The sequence below is a fragment of the Dryobates pubescens genome, chromosome 13 (assembly GCF_014839835.1).
Source record: "Dryobates pubescens isolate bDryPub1 chromosome 13, bDryPub1.pri, whole genome shotgun sequence".
Taxonomy (NCBI): Eukaryota; Metazoa; Chordata; class Aves; order Piciformes; family Picidae; genus Dryobates; species Dryobates pubescens.
The window spans coordinates 18,125,447-18,141,349 of NC_071624.1; the positions used below are offsets into that span (position 1 = coordinate 18,125,447).

A 15,903-nucleotide genomic window follows, 5' to 3' on the forward strand; every position below is an offset into this window, starting at 1 on the left:
TAAGGGACGAACCGGAGCCGCCGCCCAGAAGACACACCTGCAGCGAAGGGACGAGCGCACTCACCGGCCCGGAGCCGCCGCCACGCCACGCCCCCCCCTCCCCTCCCCCCTCCTCCCGCTGCTGCACCCGCCGCCTCGCGCTCCGCCGCGGGTGTGGGCTCCCCCCAGCCGCCAACGCCTGGCTAGTCTCTGAGCCCAGCCCCGCCCCGCCGAGGCTCCGCCGGCCCCGCACTCCGATTGGGAGTTCCCGCCTCCTTCTCCCCCGCCCGTCTCCGCCCCCCATCCCGGTGTCGCGGTGCATTGTCGGCGTTGTAGTCGAGGCTGGCGGACTACAAAGCCCAGGGCCCCGCACGGCTGCCGGTTAGTTCCGGACAACGCCTGGTGTGTGGTAACAGCGGCGAACGCTTCCTTCTCGCAGGCGCTTCCGGCGCGGCGGTGAAGCCCCCTCGAGAGCTTCGAGGGCTCCGTGGGTCGGCGGGAGGTGAGGTGCTATGTCGTGCCTCGCCGCTGCCCTTTCTTCCTCGGTGTATGCCCGCGGAGAAGCGAAGGCGGACGGAGGGTGGGGAGAGTCCGCTGGTGTGTTTGCGTAGGGCCTGCCTCGCCCTTCAGGGCTGTGCCGCGTTAGGAGCGTTAAACTCTCCAGCATCGGGGCCTGGCTGAGGGGCGACGGGGAGGGGAGGACAAGGCTGGCGGAGGAATGGTAGGGGCCGCCAGTAGCTCCCACCGCAGGTGAGCGCGGCCTCGGGCCTCGCCGTGTGGGGCAGGCGTAGGTTGTCCTTTCCATTCCCCTGCCTGCCGGGGAGGGGGTCCGGCCCTGCCGAGCGGAGGACCTGTTTCCTCTCGCCCTGAGGCAGAGGTGCACCGGGACGTGGGCTTGTCCTTCTCCCTGCCCTTCCCGCAGCCCTCTGTACCCCTGCGCCAGCGCGTGGTTTGGGGCCCTCCCTTCACTGGGCTTGGGGGAGCGGCCGAGGAGGGGCTGCCCGGTTAAAGGCCCCTCGGCCTGAGCCGCCCCGCGCTGACTGTTGGGTCCCGGGAGGGAGGCTGGGGGGCACGCCCGGGCCTGGGAAGCGTAGGCCCGGATGTGTAGTATTTTTAGCTCGTCCTAACGTCGGAGCGGAGGGAGCGCTGTCAGGTGGTTGCGGTGAGCGGCAGCGGCGCGGTCAGTGCTTCCTCAGGTGGGAGAGAGAAAAGGGCATCTCCGCTCCTTCCTGCAAACCAGGCGATTTCAGGGCTACCCCCCGCCGCAGAGGGAAGCGAAAGTGCCTGGCAGGGAGAGCAAATACCCTAGGCTCTGCACTTTTTAGTGACTGAGCAGTTTGAGGTGACGCTCAGTGCTTGAGTGTTCCATTAAGCTGCTCACATAACTGGTGAGCTTGGTTGGTTCCTTTCCTGTAGCTTGCACATACTGGGCCACTGGCTGATGCCTGAAACCTTGGGCCAGGTTTGTGCTATTCCTGTTCAGAGGAGCTACTTGCCCTCTGGTATTTGTCTACTCGTTAGAATGTGTTTCTCTGTTTGAAAGTGTCTTACCTCTTGGTGTTTCATAGAGTAATAGCTGTGCTTTAATACTCCTAAAGCAGGGGGTGAAGAAAGAAACAGGGATATAAATGCTAACTGATTATAAATACTAAGAACCATGACCTGTTTTGGTTATCCTCTGTAATAATTTTAATGTTGCTAACTGGTGAAACTGGGACACAGTGCAGGAAGCTGTAGTGATGGGCACACACAAAATCTAAGTGTATTAGGACAGGCTAAATTACTTCCATTTTGAAGCTCGGCATTGCAAGAGAACACGAATTAATTGTAAGCCCGACTTCTGAGCAGGCTTGGGTTTTGGTGTTTTAAGTTGATACCATTCTAAAAATAGGTACCTTGGGTTTATTGCAAGGTCGTGTGACTTCTGGATTAGTCATATGAATTACTACTACAATAATAAAATGCATAAGCAGTTATGCTTTGTCAGAGTGAAGTCAACTGTGACTATTATATGTTCATGCAGACATTTGAAAACTATGTATTCTAGTGAGAGGCATTTAAAAATACTTTTGAAACTTTAATGCTCTTTTTGGGTGACATTCCTTTTGTTAACTCTCTAGTGAAACTGCTGGGTGTAAGAGTTAGTGGAATATAAAATCAGTGCAGTAGATTTTGGGTGTTTTTTTCCCAAAGTTTTCTTGTTGTCTCTACTGATCTTTAAAATACAGATATTATCTTAGCAGTTGATCTGTATGCCAGTTCCAGTGAGTTCAACCATACTGCCATGAAGTCCCCTGATTTTAAGAAGAGGAATGTAGTTCTGTATCTGAAGCACAAAGCCTTTAAGCTTTGTACCATCTAGTGTACATTATACAGTGGGGAATAATTGCAGTCTGTAATAGAAATACAGCACTGGCAGGTAAGCTACCACCTGACGAGGAAAAGTAGAGTATTTTCTTGATTTCTTTCAAGTGACCATTAGTAAGGTAAAGCAAACTTAGTTGCCAAGCAATGTGTGGGGTATGCATATACTTAAAAAAGCATGCTTTGCAATTTTTTACTTCTGTAAAATTTGCAACTATAATTAGTGAATTACCTAAACCCCCTCCTCCCATGCACATTGCCCTTACAAATAGGAGCCAAGCTCTTTGCCTCAGAATTCAAGATTGAATTCAAGCTGCTGTTTCCCTTCCCCCACTCTTCCTGAACTTAAGTCACTTTTATCTTAGGGGTCTCAGATCATATTAAAGGTAAAACCTCCTGAATGCTCACTTCAAAAAGTGGAGCAGAACTTCCTGGCAGTAGAGGTAGCCTTTCCTAGCAGGAATATAGCTGTGACTTTTGCTGAAGCCAACTAGTGAACTAATCATTGTGGTAGATCACAGCCTCAGGCCTTGCTCCTCTTTAGTACTGTTCTGAGAAAGAGTATTAATGTCTGAGTGCTTAAAGTTTTCCAGATATAAGGTTGATGGAGCCTGGAAGAGGGAATAGAGACATCAGTGTACAGGTAGATCTACTGCTGACAACTGAAGATTGAAATCCTGCCAATTGATGCCTCATATTTCTGTTGGTCTAAAACTCTTTGAAGGTTGTAATCATGAGACTGCTCTCTTGTCTTTACAAAACTGTTTCAAAAGACAGCGTTAAACAATTTTCATGGATGCTTTGCTTGTTTTCACACTGGCCAATGAGCAGATGTGGGCTGTGTAGTTGTATTATGATGGTTATAGTGTTATGAAGCAGCTCTGTAGTTCTGCTACTTGATTTCAGTGCATGACCAAAAGTTAGTTGGTAGATGACACTGATTAGAGAAAGCAAATTATCGCCTTAGATACTAATAGCAGTAGCTGTACATTTTGGGAAGTATGGTGGGGTTTGCTGTTTGCCCTTTTTGGCTTACAGAAAGGTTATCTTCATGTAGGTTTTCTACTGATGAAGTTCAATTGAATGGTTTAAAGTACCTTTGGGTGAATGTGGGGGGATATAGGTCTATTGAGGAATCCTTTCAAATTGATTCCTGATCTAAAGCATACCTGTCTTCTCAATTTTTAGCTGGGATAATGTTGTAGTGCTGGAACATAAAGGTTAGAATGTAAGATTTATGCTGACAGTGAAAGGATATTCTCCATGTTAGTACCTCTCTTGAAATTCAGCTTTATGTGCTCAAAAACTGAGCAGCAGGATTGTTTTAACTGGTATCTTAGCATAGTTTTCAAATTTAGATTCTCTTCAAATTCCATATGTCATTCTGTACAATCTCCGATGGTTGACTTCATGATGGAGCACGAAGCATGATTCTAATTGCATAGAAAGATCAAGTGAAAGATTGATCAGGCTTGCATGCTGAAGTAAATATTTGGCAGTATCCTGCTACCTTCTCTTTGCCTTCCTCCTCAGGCTAATTAACTGGTTTGCCAGCAGAGTAACATCTTTTTTTTCACCTTACAGTGATTTGCCAGGATTTTCTGTGCTGTTGTAATAGATCAGCTTCTCCTGGAATCTTATTCTGTCTTTTTCTTTGAGAAAGTAAAAAAAAACCTCAGTTGGCAGATGAAACTAGGGTGAACTTGCCTCAAATGAAAGACTCTTTGAGATTGTAGTGAAATGAAGGTAAGCTTTGGGAAGACAGTGTTGCCATAAAGCTTGGCAGCTATGCAGATGGCTGCTTTTGATCACATACCAACAGAAATACTGAAAGCTCCTACTTGCTGCATGATGTGCATTAAACTTAAGGCCATTTTGAAGGTAACTGAACTTTCTAGTAATTGATCTAAATAATAGAGCAGAAACTTCAGTTTTCATGGGGCTTGGGTCCATAACTGGGTTTGAGAAGTTCTAAAATACATGGTTTTCTGCAGTTATGACAAACCAGGTGTCTGTAGTGCAGATAAAACTGGGAGGTGTCCCAGCTATTCAACATTAGCAGAGGCTCCAGCGCATCAGAATTAACTTCTGAAAGACGTACAGTTGATCCCTGATTGCAAAGACAAATAGGATCTACATCGTCTCCCTAGTTGCAACCACGTGTATTCTTTGTGTTCATATAAATCCAAGGTTTTGTGTTTGGTTTAAAGAGTGTCACTGTCTGGTAAAGAGGTAATAATAGCTAGAGTATAATTGTTTCTGTATGAGGGATTTAACTGTGCTGTGGGTTAGTAACACTAGATGATAATGAGTTCTTCATGGTAGTCCACAGTGTGATAGGTGTTCATCATAGAAATCCATCATTTCAGTTAGTATTTCCTTTTCTTTGTGGACATTAATTTAAAACCAAAGTAATTATATCTAATGGTTCTTTTGTCTTTTTTTGCCCTTCTTCCTATGATCAAAAGTCTTTTGGGCAGACTAAAACAATATTAGATGACCTCATTTAACTGTTAAACACCTACTGTGAGAATACTGTAGTCTAGATAAAAACTTGCAGTAAGTCAATCTGTGAATGCTGTCCTCATTGGTGTTAGTGTAGCATCTTGCAGGAGTATGTACATATTTTTAGTGAACTTCCAGAAACACAGAATTGAACAGTAAAGTAAACAGCTCTCCATCCACTTTGCCCTGTACATGCCAGCATCTTTACTGCAGGGAATCTGCATGTATAATAAATGGGACAGCTTGTACTTGCTGTTGTGAGTGAAAACTTGTTCAGACAAGTTCCCTCCCCCCCATGACTAGACCTTGAATGAATTTATGTAACTCTGAAACAAGTTCTTTAAAGTTATTCAACTTTTTAGGAAGGATGAATATTCACTTCTATTCTTCCATGTTCTTGACAGCTGTAAAATATCTATGGCTAGGTGATTAAAAATGTAAGCGAGCTCACTTTTGTTGTTGCATCCATGTGGACATCTCATCTATACAGACCCCTTCTAAAGTCCTAGTAATCCTGTTCTGTGGTCGTAGGAATCTGCGCGTGTGTATCATGATTGAGGGGTTGGGACAGTAAAACAAAGATGAGATTTTGCACTGAGTAGTCCATGTCAGAAGGCTTGCATAAAGAGCTGTTCCTGTGGTCATGTTGAATTTGTCTCTAAAACAGCTTTTAACTGTTGGCTGTTTCTGGAGCATGACCATTTCTTCACTTGTCTCACTTTTTGGGTATATTGATACTGCCTAATCACATTTCAGTGAGACATGCATGATGTTTGTCGTCTGTGCTGACTAATCAATAACAAATTTGACTTGTATAATTATAGCTAAACTACTGTGTACCTGCCCTGGGAAAAGAAAAATATCTGTTCTTTTATTTAAACAGCCTAGAGTTTTTTCGCCAGTGCAGAGCATAATGAGGAATATAGCTTGAAGAAAAATCTTGGCATTTCTTTTAATCTCTTCAAACTATTGGGAGGTGAGATTGATTACTGTAGTAGCTTCTGTTTCTTAAAAGTTCCACTTTTTTTCACTTGTTACTGAAATATCAATAAAATCAGTACATGAACATATAAATGCCTGATGTGTGGAGGTTGTTAGGAGGTAAAAACCTCCCTAGTGTATTAAGTACTGAACTGTTAATCTCCTTCTGTGTCTCTTTAGCCCTAACTTGGACTTTAGCTCTTTAAAATTCAGTTATGTTATAAAAAAATATTTTAAAGGAATCTTATTAACAGAAAATATAGGAAGCTGTAACAAGTATTTTTCATTAACTGTGGGGTGATGGTTTTTATTTTCCACGTAGTTTCTGGGTCTGAGCAATGATCACTCCATGTTGGGTATGCTGAGCTGGACTGGGTGGAGAACTTCCAAAACCTGGGTTCAGTTACTGGAACAATAATTTTCCATTGAGTTAACATAGCTGTTGACACACCCTGAGTGGAAACATGACTTAAGACTTTTGCTTATATAAGGCCAAAGATGTAGTACATGGAATTCAGATGGGTAGAAAGGAGGTACTGATCTCCAGCAGAATCACAGCTTGATGCATGTGCAGAACTATGGAGTATTTATAGGTAATCCTGATGTTACTGGTCATACTGCATCTGTATGGGCTTTGGGTTTACAATATGCAGTGCTTTTAAAGCTTTTTCTATGAGTTGTCAGAAAGCTTGCACTACTGCTGATGAGTGGTGTAAGATTTTTGTAATAAATAGCAAATAAATCAGTTCTATGAGAAAATGAAATTCCATAGGGACTTAAAGTGAAATATCTTTTTGTAGTCCCTTACTCTCTAAAATACCTGTTCACTTAGTAGATTCTGGTTAGGGTTTTCAAGTTATATGAAGTAGTCATTCCATATTTACTCAGTTCATTGCAGAATTCCTAACTTCTAGGTAGTAATAAACAAACGCTCTGTGCCTTTGCATTTTTGGATCCTGTCACTCACAAGCAATCATCATTGTTTTGTGTGTGTTGTTTTTGTCTCACACAACTTAAGGGGAAGATATTTTCCAAGTTCAAGTATTCTTGCACAACGAGGAAAAGGAAGAAACATTTCAAGTGAATGAGGAGTTTTTTGCTTCTATAGTGTTTTCCTTGAGAAGTGGGTCTTTGAATGAGGATGACAATGGAAGAGATGAAGAATGAAGCAGAGACCACTTCTATGGTTTCCATGCCTCTCTATGCTGTTATGTACCCTGTTTTTAATGAGGTAAGCTATATTTTGTTTAGAATGTACTACCCAGTGTAAAGGGGTTTAGTACAATCACAGTAACAGGTTGCTTATCTCGACTGGGGAAGCTTTGTGCCTAACACCATCATTGTTTTATCCTTCTTTCTGTGAACACTATTTCATGCTCATCACAGACTGCTAGTTGTCATGGCTCTGGTCTTTTTTCCCGTCTTACCTTTTGCAGAGGTAAAAGGGAAGAAACATTAGGTCTGTCATTCTATGGCAGGGAGTAGTGTACAATTGAGTATGTACCTGTGAACAGCTATATAGATTTTAATTTTACTGCTAATGGAATATTTAGGGCCTTTCTGTGGGTAATCAGGTTGCCAAAAGGTGCTCCAAACCCGTCAGACTTCTGCTGACAAATGCAAAATATTTCTAGCAATGTGTTTGGTTTTTGTTTTTATTTTGGGGTGAAGTCTTTCCTTTGGGATTAAATTTTACAGTATCTCTTCCTCTGGTGAGATTAGAAACTTGAATGCTTCTGTCCATTCCTTTTTTCATTATGCTAAGGCAAGGCATGGGTACTTGACTTGCTTTGTTCTGGTAACATTAGAATTGCTAATAATTCTAAACTTTTATTGCAGCTAGAAAGAGTAAATCTATCTGCAGCTCAGACACTGAGAGCAGCTTTTATTAAGGTGAGAATTACCTTGTATTGAATGATCATTTAAAGGTGTATCACTTATGATGGAGCTAAAAAGTCATGTTTCCTTGTCTTTGAAGACTGCATCCTTGATCTGATAGTCTAAAAATAAAGCAATTGCATGGACTATGTTTAAGATATCTGCAAATGGTGTGAGTAGAAATCTGAATGGTACAAGCTTATTGAGCAATTTTGTCCATGTAGCACAAAAGTTTAAACGAGGAACCAGTGAAGGTAATAAGATAATAAACTTAGTTTAAATATCACAAGATTGTGTAGAATGCTCATGAGGAAAAGGCATGCAGCACACTTTCAGAACATTTTACAAAGTGAGTGGTAATGGGATTATTATTTTGTGGATGAGGATAAGTTCAAGATTTGCATTTGCATTCAGCAATAGATGGGGAGGGGGAAAAAAGATTCTTCTGACTTTCATATTCCTTAAGAATGAAAATGCAGGTGTTCTTTTATATACAGCTTCACCAAAGTTATGATATTCTTGAATTCTTTACACAAAAATAATCATAGACATGATGTATTTTAAGGTGTTAGCTGTACAACTAATACTTCCCTATTTCTATACTTAAATCTTTAAGTGCACCTAGATGTCCTCATATAACTAAATGTTTTTATGACTGGTAGTAAGGAGCTAAGCTGAATGTAAATGTGAAAACTGAGATACTGTTGGAAATGGCAGTGCAAACTAAAACCCCACATAATCTCATTCCTCTTCAGCACAGGTAGTGTGAATACCTCCTGTGTTAGTTTAGCTTAGCTTTACTTTGTTACATCATCAGTCAAAAGTTGTTTGTGGTTTTTGGTTGGTGGGGTTTTTTTCCCCCCCTGGAAAAAGCAATTCCAAGATGGTGTTTCAACATATGATGTGCTTGATAAGAGGCATGCTTAGAAAATGTCATCTTGAAGATGGGGAAGTAGCACCAGTGTTTGAGTGAATTGAATTCCAATGGATACAACATCTTTGTCTCAAAGCTTACTGTTTATGGAAATACAACAGATCATAGAATTTAATGAAAAACTTTTTTCCTCAAATTGAACTGAGTGGAGAAGCTTATTGGAAGAGTTTTTCATGCAAAGCTGCTGCTGTAATCCAGGAAAACTGGATGTTGTTGTGGGAGAATGGTTTTCAATATAATCTATCACTTGAAAGCCATCAGACTTTCCAAGTTTTTAGCCAACTAACTCTTTCACTATTTGAAGCAAGCTTACATGAAAATCTGCCTTTGTTAGCAATATTCTGCTCTTACATGTTGAACAATAAAAATGTTCTTTACCATGCAGGCTGAAAAAGAAAATCCAGGTCTTACACAGGACATCATTATGAAGATTTTGGAGAAGAAAAGCGTGGATGTGAACTTCACAGAGTCTCTTCTGCGTATGGCAGCTGATGATGTAGAAGGTAGTATCTTGTCTCTTAGGTTGAATAATTGTATTTTGTAATTACACTCTTAACAAGGCACATGCATTTCTCTGTGCCTCTTTTGGAGCAGTTAAATCTTCCCCAAACCCATACTTGACTAGTAGAAAAATGTGTGTTTAGAACTTTCTTCTGTTTATGTGGGTGCCTCGTTCGCCTTCGGCAATGCTAACACCAGAGAAATATCTGTGGAGTTCAACATTCACCTTCCTTTTCTGTGATTCAAAGTAAAAGCAGCAGTTATACTGTCAGAAAAGGGAGGATACAGTAGGCTTTCAGTTATTTTAATAGTACATTTGAGTGTCTTCAGTGCCTCACTTCAAGCTGGAAAAAGAGCCCATCTTACAGCACTAAAGATTATTGTTGCACTGTGTCTTATGCAGACAGCATTCACTGCAGCTTTCTGGCCATGGCCTTTTTTTCATGCTGTTCAAATGTAACCTGGAAATACTGCTGAACCTTTGAAGTAGTTTCAAGCTGCCACTAGAGACTTGAGTAAAAACTAATGGTATTTTTAAATATATTCTTCTTGTTAGAGTATATGATTGAAAGACCAGAACCAGAATTCCAAGATCTTAACGAAAAGGCACGAGCACTTAAACAGATTCTTAGTAAGATTCCTGATGAGATCAATGACAGAGTGAGGTTTCTTCAGACAATCAAGTAAGTACTGTGCTATCTACTTTCTTGTGGATTGTGGGGTCAAACTTCTTATTTCAATTTGAATGTTCAGATGATTGAGGAGTCTGATCCTCACTCATAAATGAGTGGATGGCTTAAGACTTCTCACAAGAATCCCATGTTACTAGACCAAGCTTAACTTGCCGATTCCCCCTTAGGAAATCCTGTGTCACTGGTCTAGGTCTTAGCATTTAGTGGTTTAACATTTATTTATCCTTTTTTAGATAGCTGCAGGATATTACAGCTGTCTTTTCTTTGCCAAACAGGGACATCGCGAGTGCAATAAAGGAACTTCTCGACACAGTAAATAATGTCTTCAAGAAATACCAGTACCAGAACCGGCGGGTATGTGCACTGCCTCTTTAGACAGCAGGTTCAGCAGTCTAAGAGCAAGCATGTCCTTTTGATCCAGGGATGAATAGGAGAGCTTAACTGGTCAATGACATAATACTTTAATAAGGGGATTGTTGTTGTATTGGAGATCTCAGCAGTTTGCTAGGGAGAGGATGATTTCTGTGTCTTCTGAAATACCTCATTTTTGCTAACGTAATGCTTGCTGAGTTTGTATCAGCTTAACCTCGAGATTCTCACTGGATTCAACAAAATGTGAACTGAGACCTGATCCTAGTGTTTGTTTTCTTAGGCACTTGAGCACCAAAAGAAAGAGTTTGTAAAATACTCCAAAAGTTTCAGTGATACTCTGAAAACCTATTTTAAAGATGGAAAGTAAGTACAACTTTTGTACTAACATTTTTAGATAATGAAAGGCTTTAGTGGCTTAACAGGGGGGAAATAGGACAAGCTTTGGGCTGTAAGCTACCTTTTTCTGGACTGCTCAATTTTTCCCTCACCTGCATTCTCAGACTGTCATAACTGCTTTGAAATACTTTTACTCTTTTTGTAAGGCATTTGAGGTAAAGAAATTCTGTGAAATGCATCACCGTACAACAATCATACACAGTGCCAACTTCAGACTTGAATAGGTGAAGCTAAATTTCATGGTTCTGTGTGGCCTTTCTTGGTGTATCTATGAGGACCAAAAAAAAAAAAGGTGCTTTTTTGAAAAATGTAATCTACCTACTTGAAATGCAGTGCAAACACTAAATATCTGTGCAGTGTTTTCCTTGATTTGCATTTTTATTGTCCTCTCTTCATAGCTCCTTACAGTGCTTGTAGTATGATTAATCCTTTCATATTTGAACATTTTAGCCTTCAAACTGAGGCTTTTTTTACAACTCCTATCAGGTTTTGAAGTCCCTGTTCTTCTGTATTTCACTGTAGTAACTGTTTTGGATGAGTGCACCCTCAGATTTTGATAGTGCAAAAGTGTTCTATGTGCTACTATTTTAAAGATGAGAAATAACTTTCATGTCTGCTAAAGAGATAAGTTGAGAGCAGCTGTGAATACTACCTTGCTTCTATCAAAGCATTCTTTTTTTCTCTATTGAAATGGAAACTCAACTTGGTTATGATACCAAAATGATAGCTTTGATGTATAGGTAAGTTTTCACATGAGCTAGGACTCTTGAGAGTCCACAATGAGCCAGCAGTATGCTCTTGTAGCCAAGAAGGCCACTGGTGTCCTGGGGTGCATTAAGGAGAGTGTGGCCAGCAGGTTGAGGGGGGTTCTCCTCCCCCTTTACTCCCCCTTGCTGAAGCCACATCTGGAATTGTCAGGATCTGGGCTTCCCTGTTCAATACAGGGAAATACTGGAGAGAGTCCAGTGGGTACAAAGATTCTGAGGGGCCTGGAGCATCTGAGGAGGAAAGGCTGAGAGATCTGGGGCCGTTTAGCCTGGATAAGAGCAAACTGAGAGGGGATCTTATCAATGCTTATCAGCATCTAAAGGGCAGGGGGCGAGAGGATAGAACCAGACCCTTTTCAGTGGTGCCCTGTGATAGGGCAAGGGGCACAAACTAGAGCATATGAAATTCTGCCTAAATTTAAGGAAAAACCTCTTTGCTTTGAGGGTGGCAGAGCACTGGACCAGGAGCCCAGAGATTGTGGAGTCTGCTTCTCTAGGGAGATTCAGGACTTGTCTGGATGTGATCCTGGGCAGCCTGGTCTGGGTGACTCTGCTTTTGAAGGGGCGTTGGACTAGATGATCTCCAGAGGTCCCTTTTAACTCCATACCATGCTGGGATTTCGTAAATTCTTGGATGGTTAGAAAACTCTTTGATTGAAAAAACAGGGAAAGGATTGGAAGTATTGTGCATGTACCCCTGTGATTCAGAGAGAGCTAAACAGATCTGGTCTGTGAAGTGAATCCTGTGCTGCATACTGTGAGCATGAGCTAAGTGTTGGGTATTAGCAGCATTGTAAGAAACCCACACTAAGGCTTGTATTCATATCCTTGTGGATTCAGAAGTCATTTAAATTTGTGAACTCCATGTCAAATTAATGATACCCTGCTCCCATCAGAAAGTAACAGCACTGAACAGAACAGTTGTAGAACCAGAATGGGTTGGAAGGGACCTCAAAGCTCATCTAGTTCCAACCCCCATGCCATGGGCAGGGACACCTCCTACTAGACCAGGTTGCTTAAGGGTCCATCCAACCTGGCCTTGAACACCTTCAAGGTTGGAGCATCCACAGCTTCTCTGGGCAGCCTGTTCCCCCTCATCCTTTGCAAAATGCCCCTCTCCAGCTCTCCTGTAGCCCCCTTCAAATACTGGAAGGCTCAGATGTCATTACTGAGCTGGAAAACTCAATGGGCCCCCCCAAGCCTTTAACAAATATAACTAAAGTAGCCTGTTCCTTTCATGTGCCTGTGTGCTTAGTATTTCTTGAGGAAAGAATAGCAGACTCCAAAATTACGAGGGGATGAAGTGTTCAGCTCTGAAAGTAAAAGGCATTTAACAATCATCTGCCTCACTCTTTCTTTTTTCCTAGCTAACTAAACCCCCAGAATTAAATGATTGAGATGCCAATGGTGATTGAGAGCCAAAATCTTTACATTCCTGCCAATAAGCAGTATTTTGAGGATACTGTTTGCCAGCAGTAAGCTTCAGATAGATCATGATAGGGGCAGACATCAATATTCACAGACTCAAAGATTGCATTTGGTTGGAAAGGACCTTCAAAAGTCACCTTGTCCAACACCCCTGCAGTCAGCAGGGACATCTCCAACTAGGTCAAGCTGCCCAGGGCTGCATCAAGTCTGATCTTGAATGTCTCCTGAAGGGGACTTCAACCACATCCCAGATCAACATGTTCCAGTATTTCACCACCCTGGTTGTGCAGAACTTCCTCCTAATGTCCAGTCTAAATCTCCTCTGCTCCAGTTAAAACCTTTGTTCCTTGTCCAATCACTACAAGCCCTTCTAAACAGTCCCTCCTCAGCCTTCCTGTAGGGCCCCTTCAGATACTGAAATACTGCTCTAAGATCTTCCTGGAGCCTTCACTTCTCCAGGCTGAGCAGCCCCAACTCTTTCAGCCTGTTGTCATAGGAGAGGTGTTTCAGCCCTCTGATCATCTTGGTAGCCCTCCTCTGGATTCCAGCAGGTCCATGTCTCTCTTGTTTTGGGTGTCTCATAGCTGGACACAGCACTCCAGATGAGGTCTGGTCAGAGCAGAGGGCTGCAATCGCCTCTCTTGACCGGCTATCCACACTTCTTTTGTCGCAGCCTAGGATGCCGTTTGCCTTCTGGGCTGCAGGTACACGCTGCTGGCTCATGTCCAGCTTCTTGTCCATTGGTACCCCCAATGTCTTTTCTGCAGGGCTGATGTATCATCACCCCAGCCTGTATTGATACCAAGCACTGAAATACTCCCAGTTTGCAGAGCCTGAATGGCAGTGTGTTTAGCTACCCAACTATGATGCTGAATTAACTGAAGGGCATTTCCCTACAGCTGTCTGAAGCAATCTTTTTCTCTTTCACCAGGGCAATAAACGTGTTCATAAGTGCCAACCGACTAATTCATCAAACCAACTTGATACTGCAGACCTTCAAAACTGTGGCCTGAAAGCTGTATATGTGGAGAGTTGTACTTTTCAATGGTGGATAGGGTACCTTTATATGTAAATTTTAAAAAGGTTTGACTGTATAAATTATCAGCCCCTGGTGAGGGGCCCTGATGCAGGATTTTGAATGGGATTTATTGCCATCTTACACCATATTTTTGTAAAACATTGTAGCTTGAGCATAATCTCACGAGGAAGAATTTTTTTTTTTTGCATCACTTTTTTTTTTTTGCTCTTCTCATTCTTTTCAGAATTATAAGCCAAAAGAATTTACGCCTTAACGTGTCATTATGTAACATTCCTTCGGAGAACTGTAAATATTGGGTGGTCTGGTTCTGACAATTTTCACTTGAAAGCGGGGGCGGGGGGAAAAAAAGGAGGGGGGGGGGAAAAACAAACACCAACACAACAACAACAAAACCAACAGAAACCACAACAGGAAACTGCAAGATTATGTATTTAACAACATTGGTGGCAAATACTCAATAAATAGTTTACATCTGTTAGACTGTCTTTTTGTATGTCAACAAAAATGCAGAGCTCATCTTGCTGGAACTGCAGAACGTTCATTAAGTAGGGGGGAAAGAAAAATAAATGATTAAAATGATTTGGGTGCTTAGAGCTCCTGGCAGTTCAAAACAACATAGCAGAATGAGAAATTGAGATGATTTTCCTTTTTTTTTTTTTTTTTTTTGGCTGTGATCTGATCCTAGACCAGAATCATTCTATTAAAAGATAATTTGACAAATGGGTAAAGAATCCCAGAAGTGAGAGATGCTTTTGGTTTTGACAGAAACTAAATCTCACTTCTTTCTTAATCTCCTCTTTGGTGGGTTAACAGGTTTTACTTTCTAGGCTACTCCAAGGTTTTGAGCAGAGGACTGCTTTAAATATATGCAGCTGACTATGCAGCAAAGGGTGAATTTAAAAGGTTAAGATAAAGGGGGTTTATCTTGGTACCCTTTTGGGGAGGGAGGAGCGGAGAAGATAGAACTTTTCCAGGTAGAACTAGTGATGTCTATACTATGCATGCCCTAAGGCAACTTTTTTTTCTTCAGGGACTGAAATCATGTAAGGCCTCAACTGAAAAAATGTCTCTGTGTAGATGGTTAAGAACTGCTGGTGGACAGATTCAAACTATTGTTGTGACTTCATGGTTCTATTTCACGAGCTCTAATGAATACCTTGCATGCCCCTTTGAAGTGCACCTTGTTTATTTTGAAATATACTTTTTATAGAACAAACCTCTGAAAGTTTTCAAAATATTTATGTGGCCATAACTAGTAAGTTTAGGAAAGAATGTGAAGCAGTTAATAAAGCTGCACAACATGTTGCAGGAAGATCGCTTCAGACTGAAAGAGCACAGTTGCTACCAGACTGTTCCTTGTTTGAGTCCAAATGGTGAAGAAAAGGCACATCCAGACTATTCTTGCACACTGGCCTGGTGCTGTATTGCTCACTTGGGGCAAGTGCCTTATCCAGAGTACAACAGCTGGATCCTAGAATTTGGTTATCTGCCTAAATGATGAAAAAGGGGAAAATGCTGTCTGCAGCCCTCCAAAACAGCACTGGTGTTCTGCCATCTGTCTGTGCATGGAAACGTTTCCTTGGTGAAAGCACTGAAATAGTGAAATATAACAAATGTGAAGGAGAGTATGATGTAACTAATTACTTATTGGGAATGTATGTTGTGAATTTCTTGGTTATAAAATGGGATGTGGTCCTTAAAGCTCGTTGTTCAGGCTGTTTTCTGTTGTGACAGTGGTGTGTTGTGTATACCAGGAAATTGAGCTTAGGAACATGGCAGGGGGAGGCATATACAACCTACAATGAAAAGTTTGTTAGTCTTTAAAACTTGGCATGCTAAGCTGTCACTCCTTGGAATGTGGCAGGAGAGAATGTTAGCTACTGAGGAGGCAGTCTGGATAAATTGTAGTATTTAATTTGTATCTTTGAATTCTGCAAGGAAAAAGGTGAAGTAGTTCTCCTTATGGAGGATGTTACTTCAGGTGTAGCACTAAAGGGCTTAATGAAGACTGAGGTAGAAGAAAGAGGAAGGCACCCAAAGTTTCTGGCACTTCATTTGTCTTAATGA

The 15,903-nt window shown here is 41.8% G+C and overlaps 2 protein-coding genes across 7 annotated transcripts in view; one reads left to right on the forward strand and one right to left on the reverse strand.

The window, feature by feature from the left end:
• The window catches only part of SERPINI1 (serpin family I member 1), a 62,454-nt gene extending 62,344 nt beyond the window's left edge, over positions 1–110 (reverse strand). Inside the window, exon 1 of one of the 3 annotated variants that reach the window (XM_054166184.1) lies at positions 38–110. The gene's annotated coding sequence lies outside the window, so the exon portion shown is untranslated. The remainder of the gene's footprint in view (positions 1–37) is intronic. The other 2 variants (XM_054166185.1, XM_054166188.1) reach the window with 2 other exon arrangements.
• Positions 111–320: 210 nt separating this feature from the next.
• Positions 321–14,014, forward strand: PDCD10 (programmed cell death 10). 4 transcript variants are annotated; one of them, XM_054166673.1, is made up of 9 exons: positions 321–481; positions 5,732–5,824; positions 6,848–7,060; positions 7,669–7,722; positions 9,027–9,144; positions 9,699–9,825; positions 10,110–10,188; positions 10,487–10,569; positions 13,729–14,014. In XM_054166673.1, the coding sequence occupies exons 3-9, from the start codon at positions 6,965–6,967 to the stop codon at positions 13,808–13,810; spliced, it is 639 nt and encodes a 212-aa protein (XP_054022648.1). In that variant the 5' UTR covers positions 321–481; positions 5,732–5,824; positions 6,848–6,964; the 3' UTR covers positions 13,811–14,014. The 4 variants fall into 4 exon arrangements, with proteins under 4 accessions (XP_054022648.1, XP_054022647.1, XP_054022650.1 ...); XM_054166674.1 differs by lacking the exon at positions 321–481 and adding an exon at positions 4,073–4,089; XM_054166672.1 differs by lacking the exon at positions 5,732–5,824.
• The last annotated feature ends 1,889 nt before the right edge of the window (positions 14,015–15,903 follow it).